This window comes from Haliotis rufescens, unplaced genomic scaffold (assembly GCF_023055435.1).
Source record: "Haliotis rufescens isolate VD_foot unplaced genomic scaffold, xgHalRufe1.0.p SCAF_1, whole genome shotgun sequence".
Lineage (NCBI taxonomy): Eukaryota > Metazoa > Mollusca > Gastropoda > Lepetellida > Haliotidae > Haliotis > Haliotis rufescens.
In genome coordinates this window covers 46,396,109-46,422,881 of record NW_025963779.1, presented here as the reverse complement: position 1 = coordinate 46,422,881, position 26,773 = coordinate 46,396,109, and the positions used below count along the sequence as shown (strand labels likewise).

General features: G+C 37.6%; 1 protein-coding gene across 1 annotated transcript in view; it reads left to right on the top strand.

Annotated features, from left to right (window-relative positions):
* The window catches only part of LOC124136473 (myotubularin-related protein 9-like), a 225,149-nt gene that overhangs the window by 111,384 nt on the left and 86,992 nt on the right, over positions 1–26,773 (top strand). Inside the window, exon 7 of the mRNA XM_046502392.2 lies at positions 6,248–6,352. Coding sequence (XP_046358348.1) covers positions 6,248–6,352 — 105 coding nt within the window. The remainder of the gene's footprint in view (positions 1–6,247; positions 6,353–26,773) is intronic.

The following is a 26,773-nucleotide window of genomic DNA, read 5'->3' as shown; positions in this document are numbered from 1 at the left end:
GATTCGACACACTTATCCCATAACTCTACACAGCCATCCATTTCCTCCCCCACAGAAGAAAAATCGTCTGACACTAACTGGTGAATCAAACTGTTACGACCAAACATTACGACCAAACATTACAAAATACGGAGCAAAGCCAGTGGTGCGATTTATCAACGAATTATGTGCTAATACAATTTCTGGCAAAACTCTGTCCCATGTTTTCTCACACTCTGCTGTTTTCACTAACGAAGTTTTTAATGTTCTGTGAGCTCTTTCGACTGGATTAGCTTGTGGTCTAGCAACTGGAGTATAACTACATCTAATTCCCCAATTGGAAGTAAACATACGGAACTCTTTTGATGTAAAGACAGTACCATTATCCATATGTAAAACACTGGGCGGACCAAATATGGAAAACAGACGTTCCAACACTTTTGCAGCACTAGATGACGTCGCCGTAGGAACCGGAAAGGCGAAAAACATCCTACTCAGATCATCTAAACATGTAAACACATACACATAACCACAAGACGAACGTGGAAGTGGGCCAACAAAATCGCAATGAAGAACCTCCCAAGGATGCGAAGCAGTAACCGTAACACCTAAAAGAGATCTAGGTATAGCATGTGGACCCTCTATACACACAGTACATTTCTCCACTATTTCAGCTACCTTGCGTTGAGTAATTGAAGAATTTACTTTCTGTGCTAATTGCCATGTTCTTTTTACACCAAAGTGACCCAATTCATGAGCTTTCCGAATAATGACACGTCGTTTATCTTGACCTCTAGTCACAGCAAATACAGGCAATTCACTTCCATCTTCAACAGGCATACGACTCAAAACATCACTTAGAATGTTTTCATTCCCTGGAATATGATCAATGTCAAATGAGTATTCAGAAAGTTCTAAACTCCATCTGGCGAATTTCTCAGATTTTGATGTCAAAATGTATGTCAGTGGCTTATGATCCGTTCTCAACCGAAAAATCTTCCCGAACACATAGGGTCGAAATTTTCTAACAGCCCAAATTATCGTCAGTGCTTCTCGGTGGATAGTGGAATAATTACGTTCAGTTTTTGAAAGTTTCTTTGAAGCATAACTGATGGGATGGCCATCTTGCAAAAGTACTCCCGCTAAACCTGTCTTACTTGCATCAGTTTGTATAACGAATTGCGATGCCTCTGCACTGAAATCAGGATGTTTCGAAACAGGGTTAGATGTCGAGATCAACTTGAACCTTTCAAAAGATTCCTGATGTGGCGACTGCCAACAGTAGACATGCTTTTCAACAATACGACTGAGAGGCATAATAAGATCTGAAAAATTTGGAATAAACCTCTGAAAGTACGTTGCAAGACCTACCAACAAACGAACCTCTTCCCACGAAGTCGGAACCAGAAACTGCATGATTGCTTCTAAACCTTTCTTACCCGGACTAACACCTGAAGCAGAAATCTCATAACCAAGATATTGGACACTTTTCATGAAGAAGAAACATTTGTCTGACTTCAAAGTAACACCAGCGGATGTAAATTTTTCAAATACCTGTCGCAAAGTATTCAAATGCTCATCAGCTGTAGGGGAATGGACCAACACATCGTCCAAATACACCAATACATGATCACGAGTTAAGTCACCTAGTACTACATGCATCTATAAGCTTTGGGTACACTGCATTCAGTAACCAGATTTCTAAAGTCAGCTGACTTTTCCTTTGGCTTCAACACTATCTCCTCAAACCTACACATAAAATACCATCCTAGCAACAAATGGTCATCACGAACATCCAACACATGGAATCTACAATCATAGATATCACCACTAATCTGTATAGTTGTATCGAACACACCGATAACGCACAAAGAACCAGACAGATCAATCAATTTAGATTTTGTCTCTTATAGACAAACACCATTTGGAAAAGCTCTCTTAAGCAAAGACACACTTATGCACGAGACGCTCGCTCCACATCTATGACTGCAGTGAAAGACTTGCTACCAAGACGGATTTTGGTGGTTGGTGAATTTTGAGGATTTGGGGAAAAGTTACTGTTGGTATCTGAAGAAACACAGTGTACCGGAGATTTATCTGGACAATTAGTCGCAATATGTCCATATTTTCGACAGTTATAACACCGAACATTTCTGTACCTTGACTTATCACTTGACTCTGAATCACGACCATCAGCTGCCGCTGATTTTGAAAAAGTATATCTGCTGTGACTATTTGATGAACCTAAATCTCGTTTCTTTTTGTAACACTGTCGCTCTTTATGACCTGCCTTCTTGCAATAATTACACTTGATAAGAAACACAGACTTATCATTGTCCTCACACAGAGAACCCGCAAGACGTCTAGCTATGTCTACTACAGCATCAAATTTTGGAGATTTAGATTGCTCACTAATAGCAATGTTCAGTTGTTCTCTCAATTTCTTACTAGACAAGCCATCAAAAAAATCTTTGAGCACAAAGTTCACTTTTGTTTGATTTTGTGAATGAGGGGTACGCTTCATCAACCTTGATCTGAAGACGGTGGGCAAAATCATCAATAGATTCATGGGGTTTTTGACACATCTCTGAACTCCCTAGCAGCAGTTTGAGTACGCTCTTGGACCTTATCAAGTTCTTTAATCAAAGCATTTTTCAGAGTTGCATAATCAGCTTTGTTATCGTCAGGGATATCGTTAAATACCCGTGAGCAAAACCCAGCAGGAAGTACTAAAGCTAAACCACGTAACTTCTTCTCAGAGTTCCAATTAAGGCCCCAAGCTTTCACTTCATACACATTTTCAATAAAGTTCGCAAAAGTTGACTGTTTTGGATCAAACAAAGGAATTCGGAAGTGCTTGATATCACCAGAATGTTCTTGACTTGTACCACCTTCAGCCATGATGAATGGAATAGTATTCTTGCTCAAATGTTCAAAGTCAATCACAAAGTAGACGAAAAAGTTCAACCACAAGGTCAAAATGGCAAAATGGAATAAACTCACGTTACAGTTCGATGAGGAGCACATTCCTTGAATTTCTCCTTAAAGTAGCACTTTCTTCAAAGTTCTTTCATGAGTTCACGCTTCAACACTGCTGCCACCATTGTAAGGTCTTCTGGCCCACAAAACATACAACACAGAGGTACGAACACAAGACGTTTACTTGACAAGGACAATAACGAGACTGGTTACAATCGAAATCGGATCACGCGTCATAGTCCATGATTCCACGTGCAGCCACACACTACTGTTGGGGACCGTTGTGTTCGGGCGAAGCTGTCCAGTACCGGGAACAACCTCACACTATGATCTCCATTTATTTAGCAAGTTTTATCATCTAAAAAGCTGAATTCAGGCCAAATATATCTCCATATTTATCAATTTTCGTTGACGAGATACTATTGCATCTGGAAAATCAAGTCTAACCCAATGCAATGGTATTATTAGACTTATATCAAAGGCTAGGCCTATCGAGATATCGAGATTAGACTAGCTCACTGTATCAATGGATGCTGCATGGATAAAACCATGCTTGATGACACATAACCTGCAGGAATGTCAACACAAAGGTGATCCTGCTTGAATTGTTTTAAAGAAACCTTCTCGCCACGATAAAAAGAAAGAGCATTTTCTAAAACCCTAACCTTATTAATTTGTGCTCCTCTTCCGAAGCTCACTCGTACAAACGTATTTGTAAACTTTCAAGCCATTTTTAAATTTGTGCGACAAGGTAGGCCTACGATCGAGCGAGAACTATGCAACCAATCATTTACATTGCATTAGTTAGACTTGATTTAACTGACGCAATAGTATCTCGTCAACGAAGAGAGGACGTCTATGTAAAATTGATAAATATGGATATATTTGGCCGGAATTCAGCTTTTTAGATGATAAAACTTGCTAAATAAACGGAGATCATAGGTTTTTAAACACAATTATCACCAAGAGATTTCCAAATGGTATTAGGGACTATCATGAACCATTCTTATAGCAGGCTTTGAGGACTACCTAAGCATGTTTGGGTTTGTTGGAATTCATAGCCAAGCTATCAGGCTATAGCAGGCTTTGAGGACTTCATAGCTGATCAGATATATATTCACAAGAATCAGATTCATGCCATTTTCATTACATTTCAACGATCGGCCTAATCTATGATATCAATACTAGTATTCAGAGACCTAATTTTATAAATATGTGATTTTAATCTCAATAAAATCCTTCGATCTTTAAGAACAAAACATACATTTGACCATTTGTTGACTCTCAGAGCTGATGTCCAATGCTCTTCTGCCGCCTATGTTTCATGATGCACACTGGGATTACAGAGGGTCAACTGTGTGGGGTGGAGTGAGAGTGTGTCTGGCGGGCCTTATGCAGAAGATGATTTGTCTGGCAATGGGTATTTTGTAATAAGTAGAGTGTAATAGTTCATTTTATGTTGGTTCCATATGATACCATCAATGTTTAAGCCTTATGCAGAAGAAGATTTGTCTGGTGTGGCCCATTCTGTACTCTGTGATATGAACCTGTTTATTTAAACTTACCTTAATGTGGTACAATCGATATATATTCCAGCCCAATTTTACCCGTGTTTACCTGAAGGGTCAACTTTATGTGGGTGTCTGGCGGGCCTTATGCAGAAGATGATTTGTCTGGCAATGGGTATTGTGCAATAAGTAGAGTGCAATTGTTCATTTTGTGTTGGTTTCATGTGGTACCTCCAATGTTTAACCCAGCCCAAATTTTGGGACCCTCTCTGGGGGGTATGGCTGCCCTTATGCAGAGGAAAATGTGTCAGGTATGGGCCGTTTTGTACTCAGTAACATGTACCTGTTCATCTAAACTTACTTTCATCTGGTACTTTGAATGTATACTCCAGTCAAATTTTACCAGAGTGTCCACTGAATGTATTAAGGGTCAACATTTGGGGGTGTCTGGCGGGCCTTATGCAGCAGACGATTTGTCTGGCAATGGCTATTTTATACTTAGTAGAGTGTAATAGTTCATTTTAGGTTGATTTCATGTGGTACCTCCAATGTTTAACCCAGCCCAAATTTTGGGACCCCCTCTGGGGGTGTCTGGCAGGCCTTATGCAGAGGAAGATTTGTCTGGTGTGGCCCATTCTGTACTCTGTGAGATGAACCAGTTCTTTTACACTCACTTTCATGTGGTACCTCCAATGTTTGATCCAGCCCTTGAATGGTCCCTTCTTTTGGGGGGCCAGGGGCCACACGCAGCAGGGGGTCCCTGGCAGACAACCATATACGAATATGTTGGGTTACACAGTAAATGTTCCTGTGTTCCAATATTGGTACCTTGTTCGTTTGACCAAAGTGCTCTGGGCTGCTGCCCTAATATTATTCCTGATAATAAAGCACAGATCCAGATCCTTGCATCAAAATCCTTTAAAGTCATATCATTGGGTAAGTTTGAACCCAATCACAGGTAGATTCCAAGAAAACATGTGTACAGCCTAAGACGTGCGTACAGCTGATTGCTGTTTCCGGCTTAGTTTACAAGAAAATACACAAGCTAATCTGAATCGTTGTATGTAAAACAATGTCTAGCAGAACAAAAAATACAATTCAAACAGTAAATCAACATGTCTGGTGATTTTTCATCTCAAATTTCAAATTTGTACTGACCAAGTCATTTACTGGAATTCGCTGAAGGGGTAAGGAGTAATTTTAGAGGGAGTTGCGCATTATACTTGGGTGCGCACTATACTCAAGAAAATACGGTACTTGTTCCCACCAATAATGACACCCCAATTTGTCCAAGAGGTTTGAATCCAATATGCAATATGGCCTCCATGTCAGACACATTGAAAAAGCTACTTAAGGCCATTGCTGAGCGAGTAATGTTCAAAACGTAATGAAATGTTGCACATGTGTAGTTCATAGTAGGGCTGAACATACTGTTTATGTTCCCTACTTTTGCGATATTTTATTATATTTGACCTTTGCACTTCGAAGACCAGACAGAAACTTCTTATCACCATTAATCAGCCATTTCTGTTAAAAATGTAATGAAATTGGGTATCTTTTTAGTTACCTAAGTTTTCCAATATTTGCAATATTTCATGTTTTTATAAGCCAAAAAATATATCAACATGTGTGGTCTTAATTTATCACTAAACTACACACTCTTACCTGTATTCAATTGTGTGTTGTATGTGATTATAGATGTGCTACCCCCTTCACATGTAATGCAAGCCCTCCAGTTATTATCTGTTCATAGCACTCACCTGCTGTGCCTACTATTTCAGGAGGGGGATATGAACCGGAGGCACATTACTCACAGTGGCGGAGAATTCATCAGCCAATAGAAAGGAGACAGGCATTTCATGACTCCCTCATCAAGCTAATGGAAGGTAATGGAACTGGTCGACTGTCCCATCATCCTATGCTTGAATCACACTCTGTCTTGAAGGAGAAACACTTTCCAGCGCCACCTTGGTAGCTGTGTTTCAAACAAATGTAAATGTTCCAGTTACAATTATCTCCTACATGTTTGTGTATCAACTCGACTAGCAGTAATAATATTCACTGTCTCTGCATAACACACCTTTCAGCTCTTATAAAAAAACATAGCTTGGGTGTATATACCATTGGCTATATTAACATTAACATTGCACCAGTGCAATGTGGGAAAATGTCACTTCTTCCCAAGATGCAGATATATTGGGGAGATGGATGGGACAACTCCGGTACTAGAGGTAGTATTCTTAATTTATCACAATAAAAACTTTTGTTTGACAAGAAAACTTTTGATATGTTGCATCAACATGGTGGCATTTTCTTTGTTCATTACATAAAATTTACAAAAGAATAATTTCCCCAAAATAATTAATCAACACTGGGATGTATATATGAACAATTCCATTTCCAGTTTTACATCTCAAACCATGCGGCTATACTATAAGTAGTATAGTCAATAATACACCAACTGATCTCAGTTTGATATGAAATATGGAGTTAGCTGAAAAAGAAAATATAAAAATGTTCATTTATGCACAGATCTAATTGTCATTGGTCATACAAAGAGATGTAAGCTATATTTTTCTCACTGTCCACTTTTCTTTCCTTCTGTTCCATTGATGTTTAGTACAAGCTGTAAATCAGTTGTGTAAATATCTTGGAGAAGGTGTCCTAAGTTCCAGAACTTGTGACCAATCCCATTCACTTTTTGTGAAGAAAATATGTTTAACTTACCCATGTTTTTTACTACTATGCAATTATGCCCCATACATACATACATACATAAACATTCTATCATGACATTGAAGAATGCTTGATTCTGATTGGTTAAAAGAGGTTTCCTGTTTGCTGCAGAAACCCCTTTTAAATATATTAAGCTTTTTCACAAAAAAAATGTGCATATGAATAGATTGATGGCCTACATATCGATTCATAAAATATGTCTGCCAATCGATCATCCATAGAAAGTGAGTAGTATAGGTAGTGATGGTTCTGGCTCACTTCCACTGGAGCCAGATTTCTATACCTATACCGCTACTACAGATGGAATTTTTTATGTCAAAACGCTGATGCGCATCAACGATCATCATAAGTCATATTAAAAGAAACATCAATATTAATTAATAATGAATAAAATTTACTATAGCCCACGAGGATATTGTAAAGGTATAGGAGCAATACAAAAATTAGCCACTGCGGCTAAGGTATCTAAAGATGTGGCCAAGGATTGGTTAAAGAAACAACAGATGTGGCAAATATACTTACCGGCACTGCATTATATACTGAGGAAGAAGTTTGATATTTTTACAACGAATGAAGTTCATCAGGCTGACCTCTTGTTTCTTCCCCATGATAAGGTAAGACGCAAAACGTATAAATACGCTTTAACCATAGTGGATGTGGCTAGTCGATACAAAGAGGCTGAGCCATTAACCTCGAAAGATCGAAACCTCGAGTCATATATATAAACGCGGACCACTAAAATGGCCTAAACTATTTCAAGTAGATCCTGGTCGCGAGTTTATGGGATCAGTAACTAAACTGTTAACAAAGCACGATGTCGAAATCAGGCGTGCTGAAAATGAGGCCCACCATAGTCAAGCTATCGTTAAAAGATTTAAACAGACATTAGCGGAATTGGAACGATTGAGATCAACCGAATGGGTGACACGATTATCAGCTGTTGTATCAGCGCTGAATAATGAAGTAACAAGATTAATCGGGAAGAAACCATCCGATGCGATTAAAATGAAATCTGTGACTTCCGAATCTTCAGCACCGAGGAGAGGCAAGGAACAAAAACTTCCGGATAGAGTAAGCGTAAGATATTTATACCAGCCCGGTGAACTCGAGGGAGGCCTACATCACTCAACCAATCCGATTTGGTCCCTTAAGATATATAACATTAGTCGATTGGTTACGAAAGAAGGAGAGCCTATTCTTTATTATCTTAATGATGGACCGGGCAGGGCATTTGTACGAGAAGAGGTGCTCATAGTTCCCAACGATACAGTATTACCACCATAACCATAAGCATAGGTAGTTACACCATCATTATCAATCTATCTCTTTGTATCTAAGGGGGATAATGATGTCTTGTTCATTCTTAATCCATATATCCTATGATTATAACTTCTTAAAGAGTTCATCTCATGTTTGAATGTTCTACCATTGAATAATACTTCTTTATACTGTTCGTGTTTGATATGCTTTTTTACCACATACTTCTTAACACCCTTAGCTTTTCTTATCTCCCCATTATCGGACTTCTTTGTAGAATACATCTTAGGTCTTAATCCTACATACTCTGCTATAGGGGTCCCAGCACATTCATCCTTCATCTTACCTAATACCTTTTTATTTACTACACTGTGCAGTGGATTATCTTTTGGGTAATCCCTCGTGTCGTACATATCTATTTTTTCTGCCATATCTTTATACACATCCTCGGTTTGTATTTCCATCAACAAAGAATCGGTGTCGGTATATAACACCTTGCATCTATTGCCGTACTGCTTCTTAAGTTCGTTGTAATAAAAGTCATACATTAAGTGTTTTGACAAGTCAAGAATACTCATACCAACGTACACCGGTCTGTTGAATTTGATATTACTCTTCTTCATATGCAATGCAGCTAAGTCGTTAATCAATATCTTGCTTCTGTTAAAAGCTGGACTGGCTATAAGTTTCCTGAGTCTTTCTTCCTCATTAGATCTGACTAATTTAACATCAACATGCTTCCTTAGATTCTCCATAGTTTTACCAAATACTGAGTTATTCATGAGCTTATATAGATTCTTTTCAAAACCGCTGGTAGCCATCTTTCTTGAATCTGTGTTTCAGTCTTATATAGGACTCCATCCAAGGGCTTTGATCAAACTTTAGAACTCTGTGTATTTTCTTTAGTTTCATACCTAACGATAGATATAACTGGATATTTCTGTAGTGAACTATATATTTTGTCTTATCCATCAAATTTGGTACGAGTTTTTCTACGTTAGCTAACCTACTATTACCCATCAAGGAGTGTTGATATTCCGACATCCAATCTTTATTCACCATTAATCTTTCAGGAGCTAGCGGATAACTGTTATGGTCTTTATGTAAGGAATTTGGATATTCCAAGTCAACTTCTAGTATGTACCCTTTATTCGCATCAACCTTGTTGATATCATTCACATCGACCCACTCAAAACCACCCATGGGTAAAGGTTGACTAATAGCCAATCTGTACAGATTGTTGGCGTCGAGATATAATATGTGCGTGTTGGGTTTACTCGGATCATATCCTTCCACTAATTTATTATTAGCCTTAGAATACCTTTTCCCTACCATCGATATACCACCTCTTAATCCTTTCTCAATAAACAAATGCATATCATAATCTGTGAGTAATTTCCGTTCTACGCCGGTCTTCTTCAACAATGCATCCTACGATAGTCCGGGACTGGAATAGTACCATGCCGAGTCCAAGCCGTATTGTCTTAAACATGTCTTTCTAAATATATCGGCGAGTAACAGTACATCGGTTTTTAAGTACAGATCGTGATAATCGCCTAAATTCTTACAACCTAATTTATCCCAGACCGTCAGAGCGTGTTCATAATCGGCATTGGTTATTTTAGATTCTGTTTAGATTTAGTTACTATAGAATGATTCAACGGGTGGTAATTTAGTTTCGTTGAATCTAGACCAATCATCCATATATTCGTAAGGATATACACCTTTTCTCAACAACAAATGACGAGTTTACCGATCAAGATATTGATTTGTTATTGCAAAGTCATCGGGATTGTTTGCATTAGCTAAATTGTCCAGGGAAGAAACTGTATGGAGTCTATGAATCTAAGCCCATTACTTTGCTTTATTCTGGCTTTCCCATCCTTGTCCGTATAATGCATAGTTTTAGTCAACGAGAACAATATGTATTTTTCCATATTATTAGGAATACAAGTTAAACCGCCGTCAGCCTTTGAGATAGCTTGCATGATGAGATGTGAATCATATCCTCTAAGGTTGTGAAACACAACGGGGATGGGTATTGTTTGAGAATTCATTTTTAGTTTCAAGTTACACTCGTTTTGCGCGGCTCCCCGATAATTACCCGTGACGTGGCAGTGATCTCTTACGGAATCCCCATTCAGAGGTTTATTACAAACATGACAACTCATTGACTTCTTATTGGCCCTCCAATCATCCCTCGTCAAACACATGGGTTTCTTACACGATAAATTTTCCCTGATTATTTTCTCTTCGTTTTGTAGATATTCTAGGAACTTTCCTGCTGCATTGGGACCTCTATAAATCACGGGCGGGTTTGTCTTCCCATCATACCTTACAGCTTTATATCCAAACCCACAAGGAATATGTTTGATAAGTGCTTCGAAGTCGGACATCTTTTTCGATCAGAAATGAATTGATTCTGGGAATATGTTCCGGAGCGGAGCTTATCCTGTGTACAACAATTCCTTTAGAAGAATGTCCGAAAACATTTATAGCTAAATTATTTTGCTTTTCCGCCTTATCAATTTGTGAGATTGGTGTAGGTTTGTCTATACCATCAAGGTTGAGTCCATCGTTTTGGAGATAGCTCGAAGGTCTATCCGGATGTTTGTCTACGGGGAACAATGCAGATCTTATCATCATTCTGAAACAGTCAGCTGCTTTATTTTTTACATTAATTATGGCTTTTTTCTTTTTATAATACGAGGGTAAATCTATATAAGATCCACCTTTGAAAGGCATATAATTTGCTATATCTAAATATAAACTATCAGTTTTATCCACACCCCAACCCTTACCTCTATTAGTCCAGCGTTCTAAAGATTCTTGTATCCTCTGAATTGATGAATCTAATGATGCGTTTATAGAATCGAATTCAGTTATAACTTCTTGATTGCTTCGGAAATATGGTTCGGTATATTCAGCGTCATTGTCTGTGTTACTTTTACTCAATGACATTTTAATCGTCAGCTGGTATTTTATACTATGTAAATCATCTAACTCCTCGTTAATTTTGCCTGATACAATGTGCTTAACATCATTAACATCCATGTTGGAATTAATATCCATCTTCCAATTTCTTAGATATTTACTAACGCCAGCTGTGGGTACAAATTTTAACTCATTATTATCAACAACAGTGGGTTTCTCAACATAGCCAACTGATTTATTATTATAGTAAAGCGATCAATTCAGCTTTTATTCGAGAATAACCTCTCAGCCCACTGTTTTTCCCTTGAGCTTTGAGTTCTCTAACAGTCTGGGGTTTGTTGTATTCCAAACCGAGTAAATTGATCAATTCAGTTTTTCTCATTCGAGAATATCCATGTAGACCACGTTGTTTTGCCAAGGCCTTCAACTCTCTTACAAAAACCATTGTGATTTAATGGTATATACAAAATGATTCAAATGTCTAAATGGTTGTTTTTCATATATAATTACGTATTCTCCCCAACCTATTCCTCTCATTGATGTAATCTCTCTTCCTAGCGTAAATAATCTGCTTCCTGACCTTATCAGCACCGTGACTCTTACATAAACAGTAACTACGTTTGACCCCAATCCCACATACAGAACAAACATAATTTTTAAAACCCTGTCTGATTTAATAAGAGTGGGTTCCACAGTAAACACCCACAGATGGCTTCCCCATGAGTGTATATTTGCACAGATTCATGGTTATGCATCTATCATATCATTTGTCTAAAAGGTAAATCACATCACCACTGGCTATTTATAGATTAGTTGATACGTAATAGCTCATAGCTTATGTGTAGCTAAAAATAGACAACAGTCAGCGCTATTTATAGATTAGCAGTCAGGGTTATTTATAGATTAGCAGTCAGGGTTATTTATAGATTAGCAGTCAGGGTGACATAGCTGACATAGTATGTTTACAGGTCATGGTTTATGCGTAGTTATTGTATAACTGAAAATTACAATGACTGATAACCCAAACATTATAAATGCTATCTCTCTGTTTTTTTGTTCCTCTGATGGTGTATAAAACTGACTTTTTGTTGGTCTCTGTATTGGGTCAAGTTTCTTTCCATAAACAAGGAAGTATTCGTGCATGGCAGATTCAACATCCTTAAATGTTTGAATTGAATGTCCTTGCTTACGCAGTTCTTCATTAATAAAATCTAATCTTAATGTCCTATTTCTTGTCAATTGTGACTGGGCTGCTTCGAGTTGTTTTAATGCTTTATTATGTCGTTTACGCTCCTCTTCAACTGTTTTAGCTTTTGATTCACTCAGAGTAGAAAATAAATAATGACTCCCCGAAAAAGCTAGAGTATTCACAATAGCTCCACCGACCATCATCGCAATTGTTGCCATATTCAAATGTTCAATAATGTAAAATATTCAAATGTTTAATTATTTCATTATGTCTTCCGGGATAAGCCCTTGTTTGATGAGCATATCCTTTGTTGCCATTGCTAATCCAATATCAAGAATCATCATACTGATATCATAACCATTAAAATCTAGCTTGGGTGGTTTGGCTTTAGTAATCATTTTAGCTATACGGGTAAGCCAATGGCCAAGCCGCTGACCACCGCTGAATTATACGTTGCGTTTACCAACATTTTACGTCTGTAACTGGAGTAGTCATTATAACATTATATGGGGGCTAACCTCTAATTGAACTTCTTGTTGTGTAATCGGGGGTGACATTTTCTCTTCTCCGGTCTTTTAAAACAACCATACCACCGCTATAGCAACAACTCTTAGTGCATAGGGAGCCCAAGTTTTAATCGGATGACTATGTTCAATATTTGAATTATGCATTAGTTTTCTAGCCTTCCCCGCTAACGCACCCTTTTTACCAGCAGCGATTTTCAAAGGATTCTTTGCATTAGTTCTCTAGCCTTCCCCGCATGTGTGTTTAAATTGACAATACCTAGCCGTTATTAAAGCAGTGGTCACCGGAGCTAAGAACATTCCGTATCTATGATAAAACTCACAGCTTACTGCGCTTATAGCGTGTTCGATGAATGGGTCTTTCTTGAGAGATTCGCATAAATACGGGCGATGTTCTGCCAGGATAGGAAGAAACGTACTAGCTACGACTGTGTATAGTTGTAACATAGCCGAACCTATTGTTTTAGTCATGGTGGCTCCCAGTCTAGACTCGTAACACTCGTACAGTTTTTCAATTTCTTCATCAGTCATGTTATCAATTTTTTCGATGGTATAATTTCCCCCCAAATATTGGGAACATTTTGCACCGGCTACCAAAGCCGTGAGTCTTTCTCTATGTTTATCTAAAGATTTATCTGTATGTTCTTCTGCATGTTGATCTGGTTCTTTGAGCATTTGTTCGATGAGTTCATCGCATTCCATAATGTAAAACCTAAGGAGATATTTAAGTCTAACATAATAAAATATGGCATATCCAATACAGCCCCTAATAATAAACTGTTGCGAAAGAATGAGGATTTCAAGCCACATTATTACATAATAACCGCTAATGTTCAATTTATCGAATTTTTGCTATTTTTGCTATATTTGCTTAGCAGTTGCTATAATTTTGCTTAGCAGTTGCTATAATTTTGCTCAGCAGTTGCTACATTTGCCATATTTTTGCTATATTTTTGTTATTTTTGCTTTTTTTGCTATATTTTTTTGCTTAGCAGTTGCTATTTTTGCCATAATTATACCCCCGTTTACGAAGTAAATCGGGGGTATATAGCGTTCTGTTTGTCCGTCCTTCCGTCCGAGCTTTTGTACGGCCCATAACTTTTTAACCATGCACACTAGCTTCACCAAACTTGCTACACACATTTACCATAGTGAGTACTTGTGCCTTTTGCTAGTTTGAAGATTCTGAACTTTTTAATTTTTGCCGTTTCCATGGACACATTAAGAAACTTAAACTTTTAGGGTGGGTGTTTTGTACGGCCTATACCTTTTTAACTATGCACCCTAGCTTCACCAAACTTTCTACACACATTAACCACAATGAGTACTTGTGCCTTTTGATAGTTTGAAGATTCTTAATTTTTTAATTTTTGCCGTTTCCATGGAAACATTAAAAACTTTAACTTTTAGGGTGGGTGTTTTGTACAGCCCATATCTTTTTAACTATGCACCCTAGCTTCACCAAACTTGCTACACACATTTACCACAATGAGTACTTGTGCCTTTTGCTAGTTTGAGGATTCTGAACTTTTTAATTTTTGCCGTTTCCATGGACACATTAAGAAACTTAAACTTTTAGGGTGGGTGTTTTGTACGGCCTATATCTTTTTAACTATGCACCCTAGCTTCACCAAACTTTCTCCACACATTAACCACAATGAGTACTTGTGCCTTTTGCTAGTTTGAAGATTCTGAATTTTTTAATTTTTGCATGGTGAAACATAAACTTTGGGTAAAGTTTTTGTACGATCCATGTTTACAATATTATGTATCCTAGCTTCAGCAAACTTGCTACATTAACCACTATGATTGTTTTTTTATCTTTTATAAGATTCTGAAAGTTTTCTCTTTTGCTGTTTTCATGGAAACATGATGGAATTTAGAAATTTTGATGACTGGTTTTGTATAGCTAATATATTTTCCAAAATTGTTTGCTATATTTGCTATAATTTTGCTAAGCAATTGCATAAGAAACTGGTTGATCAGTTTTTAATACGACTTTACAGTGCTTTGGTTCCACTAAAAGTTTTCTGACTTTGTCTCATTCGGGCTTGGTATAAATAACATCATTTTCGCGTAGACATTCCTCAAATGAATCTCGGTCTTTGCAATGAAACAAGGCTACGCATTTGGTCTGCTCTCTGAGATCTTTCAGGACAGAGTTGTATTTTTGAGTAAGTACCCAAACGCTATGCTGAGTATGTCATCTGGAGAATGCCAAATATGAAAGCATATCTTTCTTTTTGGTAAGTTCTTTACTCGCACTGTGGGGACACGGGTGGCCCAGTCGTCTAAGGCACCGCGATTCGCTGTGCAGAAACCTATGATTGTGGGTTCGAATCCCGGTTCGCCCTGATTATGTTTCTAGGTTTGTCAGCACCATACCCGTGCTCGTGGGTTTCACCGAAGTGGTAAATGTCTGAGACCTGCATCACTTCGGGCTTTCCTCCCACATTAAGCTGACACGCCGTGATATAACTGGAATACTGTTAAAAGCGGCGTTAAACCCAACTCACTCACTCACTCACTCACTCACTCACTCACTCACTTACTTGCACTGCAATCGTCTATTATGAAAAGGGTTGATTCTCCTTTGTATTTTTCGTGACATACTCGTAAACAGTCTTGTAAACGATCGCCCGGATCATCTCTGTGTACCCCGGGATCGATAGGTATGTTTTATTAACGTTTATAGTCGGGCACAGGATAATAATATGATCGAAAACATCCTGATAATGACTTTGTAAAATATCTAGAATAAGAGCTGTTTTTCCGCAACCCGTTTGCCCGCAGATGATAAGGCAGTGCGGTTCTTTAGGTAAAAGATTATTAATAGATCGCTTGCACGAATCGTCCATTCTGTATATTAAGTTGCGCGTCCATAATCACATACAAATATATGTTTAATTTACCGGCTGCTTCCTAGTGCTTCGTTATCTGTATAGTAACACCCTCCCTAGCATTTTCTATTCTCCGCCCACTGACGTGTAGTTGGTCATCATCCGTTGTTCGCATGTCGAGCCACAGCCCATACTTCGTGGTAAGGAATTCAGCCATCGATACACCCCCGAGAGACAGATCTTTCACGACCACGTTAACTGGGCTTCGTTTTATAGAAGGGAGTTTTTTAATCTCATCCCACTGTTGATATGCTCGCATGCTATGACTATATAGTTGATTAGGCACGCCCTCGATAGTCAATTCTACTTTTGTAATCTTGGGATTGTAGAACGCCTCGGTATCTCTTGCAAATGCTTCAGAGGGGTCCTCGAACAACATTAAAATACCCTTCAACGATCTAGCGGGAACGTTGAGATTGATATTCCACGTCGTATCTCTTTTGTTCCTGGTGATCTTTCGATGTCGAAGCATGCGATCATACAAAATGGCTAAACTTCCGGTATACTGGTTACGAATTTGTCTGGCTAATTCAGGAAAGGATAATAGTAAAGGAATATTGTGACTGAGTGGCTCTCCGGATATTGATCTTATGCATTCTCGTACTCGTAAGCCCCTAGCCTTGTCTACGATAGCCACTAAACATGGCATCAACACCGTTCGTAATGAATTAGGTTTTGTAGACTTACTAACGAAGAAGAAAGATTGGCACTTCGTTCACAAATCAGTCGAATTCGAGAAACTATCGATCAAGTCCTCAACGATGACAGTACACTGGCCGATAAAATTAAAACATTGTTCAGAGAACAGGGGATAACCATTGCCAGTATTTTAACCACATTGGGATTTATTATATCGACTTTGACTCTCGCGTTAACCGGTGGTACAGGCGGTACAGGAGGTGGCACAGCGCCTACTGATAAAAGTGGTGTAAAAGAGTGGATAAAAAAGCATATAAAAGCATTAGGTTCAGCACTGGGAAAGCTCGCTGGGAAAGCCGCGTCTGCACTTCCCGGTATAATAGGGAATATTGTTTCCTGGCGCTTGAATTTATTAGCTAAGACCACCACTTGGCTTAGTCAAAACTTGTTGGCACTGATCGTAGCAATTGCAGGGCTGTTGTACGTATCCGCTAAAGACTATTAAACCAAATCAGTTCATTAAGAACTGTTTATCCAAATCATGAGTAAACCACCCGCGACTCCACCTACTATAAGCGCTGTTTTTTCATCAATATGTTGTTGATTTTTAGCTGCAATATGTGGTGGCACTTGTGGTTGTGCGTCAGTAGATGGTTGTGAAACATGTGGTGTCTGTGGCTTGACTATTCCCGTTTCAACTGTGTTTGTTTGCGTTATTAATTCGGTGTTAATATCTGAATTTATACCTGTTTTTTGCTGATCGGAAGCAATAACAATTTTATTATTATAACCGATCACTTGACCGATCTTAAGTTCCATATTACTCGGAGACATGTATAGTCCCGGTGCATAAACGTAGTCTACCTTGGATTGAGCGTACTGTAATACATCTTGATAACGTTTTATAGAAGATGGTATGTCAACTGGTGAATTAATAGCATCCTCCACGTTTGCAACAAACTGTTTTTGTGCATCGAGCGCCGCCCCAGAACCGATTATTCCCGTTCATGTTTGCGATTGTGCACCAAGAATTGCCCATACATAAGTTCTTATTGATTCATTAACTCTTACAACTCCTGGGTTAGTAAATTTTTTTTCTGTTTTATCATTAAGAAATTCATTCCAAGCGTTTGCGGTATCGTTCAGTTGTACAAATTTTTTAACAATATAAATTAAACCACTCTTAAAACTCATAATATCTCCTCTCCAATCGTTACTCGAAAGTTCCCAGTCTTAAAACCAATGATGGGTTTTTAGAAAAAATCATACATTCTTATGTAAAGTTTGCTCGTATGCAACAACTTAAACGGACCTGTGTTAACTTCTTTAAATAAATCATCGCTTTCTTCTTTGACGGTTATTTTCCCTGTGTAAGGAACGCCTAAACCATGGTTAATTCCTTTAATACGCCAATCTTTACTCGTAGAAACATTAAATTCATTACAATTACGTTCGAAGGCCCTCTTATCGTATGGATTATTTGTGGAATTCCATGCTGGATCCTGCGGTAATGGGGCACTAATTTCTTTAAGTATACGTCTAATCTGATAGTACATGTGAAATGAAAAAACAGCCTTCAAATCCTGGGGCATAAAGAGATACACCACATCTCGTTGTTGCACACCATATGACAAAGTTTAACTGGATCTGCCAAAATTGCATTGGAATGTGAAACCAATCATGCACCATAATATCGCTAGTTGCTGTGACCCTGTATTTTTCAAAGATATCAGGGAATTTAACAAAGAAATTAGCACCAGAGGCACTTACTAAAAGCGACTGATTGGTAATGTAAGTTGATTTCATATTTAAATTATGATATAGTATCTTTGTATATTTAATATGTATGTCACACTCCCGGGAATAACAAATGGTCAGTCTATTGAACTGCTTCATACTATCGATAACTCAGCTGTTCAACTTGAAGTTGCTATCTGCGATGTAACGTATTACCCGCGGTGAACCAATATAAATGATGCGAGAAAAAATAATAAGATATTACTAGGTATAGAATGGCATACTATACCTGATGGGTATTACAGCGTATGCTCACTCAATGATGAAACTTTTAAGCCTTTGGGAGCTAGTCTCACACAAAATGATTCAAAAGTGGAAAAAAGGATGTAGTTCTTCAAGAGAACTTAGTACCCACACTTGCATTTGAAACAATTGATATACCACCCTACACAACATTGCATGGAGTTAAATTGCCTGATTTAGTTCCCTATAAAGAGTTGTGCATCCATCTTGATCAGATAAGCACGACGGATAATATTCAACTCGAAAGTCCTTCAACTCTGCTGAGAGCTGTTCCAGTCAAAGATGAAAAATATAATAGCGGTAGAACGGAATCTTTCTCATCATTACAATATAAAAAATTAAAGCGTGGTATTATTTCAGACCTCAAAATTTCTGTATTAGATGTAAAACATCAACCTGTACATATAGGATACTTGAGTGTAACACTCCATATTATAAATAATGGTTGATTCATCAGGCCCTGAAACACTCAGACAATGTAATACAATTGCGCTTATTATTATCGATAACTCAGCTGGTCAACTTGAAGTCGTTCTATGTGATGTAACATATTACCCGCGATGGACCAATATAAGTACTTTGATAAAACATATTAGGGGGAGTTTTTTAATACTAGCTAATAAAGACATACACTATATACCTGATGGGTATTACAGCGTATGCTCACTTAATGATGAAATTTTTAAGCCTTTTGGATTTAGTCTCACACAAAATGAGTCGAATGGGATGCTGAAATTAAGCACTGGATAAGAGGGTATATTTTATGATTACTTAGCAGAAACACTTAGATTTAGTAAAGGAGCACCAGTAAGAGTGCAACCCAACAAAACAGTGCATGGAGTTAAATTACCTGATTAAGTTCCCTATAAAGAGTTGTGTATCCATCTTGATCAAATAAGCACGACGGATAATATTCAACTAGAAAGTCCTTCAACTCTACTCAGAGCTATTCCAGTCAAAGAAAAATATAATAGCGGTACAACGGAATCTTTCTCATCATTACAATATAAAAAATTAAAGCAGGGTATTATTTCAGACCTCAAAATTTCTGTATTAGATGTAAAACATCAACCTGTACATATAGGATACTTGATTGTAACACTCCATATTAAAAATAATGGTAAGCGTTCGCTCGTCACGCCGAAGACCCGGGTTCGATTCCCGACATGGGTACAATGTGTGAAGCCCATTTCTAGTGTCCCCCGCCGTGATATTGCTGGAATATTGCTTAAAGGGGCGTAAAACCATACTCACTCACTCACTAAAAATAATGGTTGATTCATCAGGCCCTGGGACACTCAGACAATGTAATACAATTGCGCTTTCCAATCTCGGAGACACAGAAGGATTCGGTAAACCCGGTACCGATGGTAAGTTATACGCTTTACACTTACAAGATAATGTATACAAGCGGAAAGAAGTTACATTCACGGGTAATCTAGAAGATTTAAGCGATGTCAACGTTGTTAGTAGACTCAATAAAAACACTTCATACAATCTTACTCACAACAATAATAAATGGACTATGATTGAAGCAAAAATCGAGTGACTACTGAATATCGTCATTACCCCACCGTATGTGATGACAGGGGTGAGGCACATAATTTAACTAAGATAATGAATAGTGGGATCGTACTCGGGGCTTATATCCCATCAAAACGAAAAAGTGTGTTAGTCTCTCCCTTGCCAGAAATCCCAGGTCATATGTTATTTAGTCGTCCGGCATCAAAAAATGTTAGTTTAAATTTGGTTACTGAATTCAATTATATTAAAGATAACTTGATCGCCATACCTGGTCTTTCTACACTTATTATTGAAGTCTTGTTTGGAGATGCACCAGAAGATGCCTTTGAAATATTACCAGGTCTATCAATTAAATGGCTTAAGAAACACCAACGTCAACGTTGCAGTATTATTTATATGGGAGCATCACCCATTGCAACCCTTGAGGGGGTCCAAGTTATTAAAAGTGATAGCATTTCTCTTACTAAGATATTCGTGCTGTATAATATACATTTAATAAGGTTGATGTATACTCTCAAAACATTGAAGCAAGACCAATTAAAGACTATTATATGATATAATAATATACACTATGGGTTTATATCCGGCGCTCGAAGAAGCATCTGAAAAGATGGATACTGTTGATGGATTTCGATTACATCAAATAGGCAACATAAAACATCAAATAGAGAAGGTGAGGGAGTTGAGACTTGGATTGTATAAAAAGTATCGCAGAGCCGTGAATGCTCTCGACGGAGTTGACACCGCACTTGTTACAGCTAGCATGGGACTTGGTGTAGCCGGTGTTGGTTTATTATCAACTATAATCACCGCGCCTATCGTACTTGGCATGGAAATAGCGGCTGGAGTCTCAGGACTGGCAGGAATAGCGATAAAATTTATTTCTCGTAAGTTGCAAAAGAAAGCATTAAAACATGATAATATTAGGATACTGGCCGAAGCAAAGTTGAACAGCATTGAGGATCATATTTCAACAGCAATGGCTGATTGTAAGATATCCGAGGAGGAGTTTCGTTTAGTTTTGTCAGAACTCACCAAATACAACGTAATGAAGCAGGAGATTCAATCAAATTCTCTTAAGACCAGTGGTATTAGCGAAGATGAGAAAAAAAAGTTCATAGAACAGGGGAGGCAACAAGCGCGTCAATTACTTTGTGCCAAAACCAAAGAACTTGTTGGAGATTAAAAATAGATTGCTTCCTATCATTAGATCGTACCGCATAAAAAATCATACATTCATTTAAACGAATGCTTACATAAATATATAATAATGGAGAATTACAAACCAACAAAGGAAGAACTCGAAAAAGCTATCGAAGCATCTATGCTCAAGGACAACATTATCAAATGGAGAGATCTACCACAGGGTATATATTATATTAGTGATGTCAACCAACCAAATACGGTCATCAATTGTTTCTTTCCAATTACCAAGAAGAGTATATAGTCTGGTCTCCTAGTAAAATGAACGAAGAACTTAGTAAAAATGTTGAATATCACTTTGTTCAAAATAATGGTATACATATGAATAAAAATAATAGAGAATATTTTCATTACAATTTAGTTTAGTCTCATCATCGTTTTTGTACTAAAAAGTCCCTCTATGGTATCGTTGATTGGCTCCAGGTAGTGGTGAGCTAGAGCCAATTTAACTTAATCTCATGACGATCGTTGAATCGCATTCATCGTTTTGACATAAAAAATTCCATCTGTAGTAGGGGTATCACTACTGCCTAGAAGTTCATTCCCCTTACACGCATGGGCAACGCGTTACGCAACCAGTGTGCATCGGGTTGGTCACGCGTGTGATACCCGTGTGCAACGCGTTGCACACGGGTGTGCACCCCGTCCGCCACTCGTGTACAACGCGTGACACACTCATTAGAGGGGGAACAAACTTTTGACCAAAGGAGGACCCGTCTTAAGCTGAACCTGGAGGTGGTAACAAGGAGAGAAAATTTTGTTATCCTGACGAAAAATGATAATACACATGTATTTGCTAATGTCTCCTTTCTTTATGTGATTTTGTGGGAATAACATGAATACTGTTGTGTTTAAATAGATCTGTCTTGTTTTATACGACCATTGCTTCTAAATCTGATGGTGTTAAGAGAATACATGGTCCTGGAACATGTTATTGCAATTGAAATGCTTTTATTGTGATTTGACATTAACCGTCTGTAGTACGACTTTCAGTGATAATATGTATGAGGTTTGGCGGCGCATTGTTTTTATTGGACCCTAATTACTTTATGATGACTTGGACTCTTTACCTCAGCTCCATAGCCGTGAGGCTGGAAAAGAGCAGCATGTAATTAATGAGGGTGGGTTATATCATTGAGGATACACTTGAGGGAGAGAATACTAATTACCGTACTACAGGAAGAGACCTGTAGACGTAAGCGCGGGGTTGTGTTTTAGCTGGCTGTTCGATGATGGCCGCCAGGAGAAGTGAGCTTTGACTGCGTCATCTAAAATAAATAATAAGATACAGCAGTGTTATTTTCACGGGTCTGTTGAATAAACTCCCAGCGCTACGGTCAATGTATCTTCTACTTGATCCTTTATAGATCATTTTGGCATTCACAATATATAGTATTTCAACGTACAAAGGAGCACTGATCTAAAGCAATTCCGCGGGAGTAGTTGTTACCTGTGCATTACTGTATTTTCCCAGTGAGTACCCGGATGATATAGCAGAAATCTAGACTTGTTCGCGACCTGTGCTCGCCATTCGTAAGCGCATTTTTATTGAAAGTAGAAGGACGTATGGTCACATTGATCAACAAAAATGAAATACAGTTTTGGAAATGTAGGTATATTTGTGGGGAGCATCGGTAATGGTGATGCAGTTTTGGTAAGTCACTTGCTTGGTGATTGTGCGATCTTTGTGTACACTATTTTGACTTGCAACACAAAGTAAATATTTCATCTGAACATTGCTTATTTTACCGTGTGTATATGTTTACATTCAAAATGTAAACAGATTTCACTAAGGAAATTTATTAAACGCCTAAATATTCAGTTTATTTTACAAATTAACTGAAAAATATGTCCATCTTTATTAATATGATAACGAATTCCAAATATTTGTTTATGTTTAATATCATCACCAAGTACAGTTCTGTATTGTTTGGCTTCTTTTCTTAGCATAATTAATATATTGTGATGTGTTTAAGCTCTTTTGATCGTCTTTATCATTTTTAGTCAGTCGGTTAAATAAATGAATGGATTTTTCAGTCAATTTGTAAAATGACTGAAATATTTAGATATTTAATAAATTGCCTGAGTGAATCATATTTTACACATTGACTGTAATATATACACGCTTACAAAAGAAAATACTTGTGAAAACAACGTCTATCGCGCATCGAAAAACTTCCCAACCAAACGGAAAGGAACAAGAATGATTCTGTTCAAAGCTGCAGCGAATGAATGAAAACAAAATGCAAATATCATTATTACAACCTACCAAAGTTATAATGTATCCGGGAATATCAACATAAAGGAACAATATCCATTGCGTCTGCAGCTGTACAAAAATACTTATTCGATGTCAAATGTCTATGTAAGAATCAAATACTTTAATAATAATTATTTGGAAACAATATTTGGAATATATATGAAATATATTAAAATATTGAAATATATCGTTTTTAAACATTATTTAAATGTATTGAATATTATAACCCGTGTTTGTTTCTTAACTGATCACTTAGTTTGTTTCAATTGTTTCACATAGGTGCCAAGTTAGCTGAGAAAGCCCACGTGACAACTATTTTTATAATGTCCACGGTTCTTAAAAACATGCATTGAGTTAGATAACAATGAACAACCAGTCAGTGTATTATCGGTTACCCTTTGAACAAAGTATGTTGTTTTTACATCTGTACTTCACGCCATGATATGAGTGTATTCCCTAGGTTTAGTAAACCTACCTTCACATGTAAACACTTACTTTTGACATATCCACTGTGCAAGATAACAGTAATTAATCAATCAACGCATTTCCTGTTGATCCTTTGATGTCTGGGAATGATCAGTTGATTTACAAAAAAAGTAAAGCAACTGACCATACATCTCTTGCTGGGCTGCCACGTGCATATCACATAACTCACATTCCACCTCACTTCAAACCTGGATTTAGATTGAATAATTACCCCAGGTACAAGAAAGACCAAATTTGAACCTTTATAACCTGAGTGATGCTACAACTAAGTATACATGTTATAAATTCATTAACTGAGCAGCAAGTGAATTACGACAAATACACAAGTGTAGGGTTATACCAGAAAATGTGGATGACAACAAGGGAGTAGTAATTGTATCATCCACGCCATCCGAATTCCGCAAATGCTTTCACTCAGGGATACTTTTTTATTATTTAACTGTAACCATCAGGGGTATTTCCAAATAACGACATCTGATGAGCTTTCACCGTTATTTGTCTGTTTGTTTAGGCTGAAGAAATTAATTACCATGCGCCCTTTGTTGAAATCTTCATAGATCACGGGTAACCAATCAGTTTTCAAAAATGCGTAAGCTTATTTAGCTGTCCTTGCAGACTGGTAGCCCAGTCTCTTGTCACGCTCGGTTGCGTTAACGAGCAAATTGACTCACGGCAGCTAGAAAGCCCAAGCGGAAATCCAAAGGTCGTATTACCTGAAGAATCTACCTTCATTTGCGAAATATCTACTGCTCTCAAAATTAAAGACAGAACTTTCTAACCAAGGATTACCAGTTGAAACTGGTCGATGGCTGAACATTCCCAGGGAAGACAGCCAGTGTCCACTCTGTGAATCTTTCGCTGTGGGAGATAAATTGCATTATTTATTGCAATGTGAAGCTTTTCACCAACGGCGATATGAACTCTTAAATAAGCAATATCTTAAGTTTCCAAACATTTAAGAAAATTATGACCACTAACAGTGTAAGAAATCTAAAAGGCCTATCTAAATTCCTTAACAATGTGTACAATACAATTGGTAAATTGTATAAGTATCCACGTATCCTATTTTTATTATTTTGGTTAAATTGTACATAATAAAAATTGTAGATAATTGTATGTCATGTTATTCTAAGAATAAATGAGTTTGATTTTGAGTCCGACACCCGAGAAGAAGCCAGAGATTAGTGCCCCTTTTTGAATAGTTTACAATCATGTGTTTTAGGGTTAGCTGTGTTGGCTTAAACATATTTTTATTTCAAAAGAAATCTGGATCGGTAAACAAGCAAAACTTGCTTATGTAATACCTCTCCAGGTAACAACTTAACAACAGCTGGATATATATAAGAGAGTGATGAACATAAACATACAAAATGCACAAATGAAATACAGGAAGCCAATACACTGAAGCAAGTGGTGTCTGTGAAATAAGGTAATGCAGTTTTCCTTTACTACATGCATAAAATTAAGCTACTCAAATCTTTTGCTTTTGACAATGATGTCGTGAAATGATTTAAGAAGAGTCATGTTTGTAGAACTGCTTAACTACTGCCACGTAATATCATTTTTAGACCATACCCATGTGTGTAGAAATACACAGTGTTTCTGATATTTTCGTATTTTTTGACAGTTATAGAAAAAGTGAATTGCATCTTCAAGGTGATATCCACAAGTGCAGTCTGGTATGTCTGATACATGTCGTCTAAACTTATCAGCGTTTAAGTCACTGCAGCCGAGCCTAAGGCGACAGTGGACAATTTGGCATGATCTATGAAAATATTTGAAGTCAAAATTATTAGTAATTGCATCAGAACGATTAATTAATGATTTGATTTCTTTTAATGAGCGAGCATTAGTTACTTCATTGGATAGAGGGTTCCGCAGGTTGATCATATCCAGAAGAAATTATTATTAAGCATAGGTCTGTGTTCTACATTTGATTGTTTGTATGTTGAATCTATTTCTAAGGTTATATTTGCTGTTATCAGAGAATTGAATATACACTTTTCAAATATTTTGGCTAAGCAACTTGTGAGTGCTACAGGTCTATAATTTGAGTATTCATGTTCATCGCTGACACTGACACCGCATCAGCCCGGCAGTGGACTTGACACAGTTATTTGCGCACCGATTATATAACTCCTACAGACAGGGTGGGGTGGTTGTTTAAAGCGAAACGGACGACCCCGTCTGTTATCTAATATATGCTGTGCGGCGCCTTTGATCTTGCCTCAAAACATACACCTTATAGTAGTAAACGACGATCAGGATGGCCTGGAAATAAACACAATTCTGTCTGCCCAGTGTATCCACAATTAACTAGAATGCTTCATATCCACAAATATATATATAGATAATAGATATTTGCCCACAGCAAATATTCATTTGCTTAATTGCATCAGTGTGGTTTATCAGAACATGTACAATGCTTTCTTACGCTTGGTGAGGCAGACTGAAATTGAACATTAGGATAACGTCAGCAGGGATAAAAGAGGTCATACCAAAGAACTTTATTTACTAGTGGAAAAGTCAGACATTCTGATCAACCACTACAAGGCCCGGACCGATCTCAAGGTTGACCAGATCAACACCCCAAAGAAACATCTCTACGCCAAACA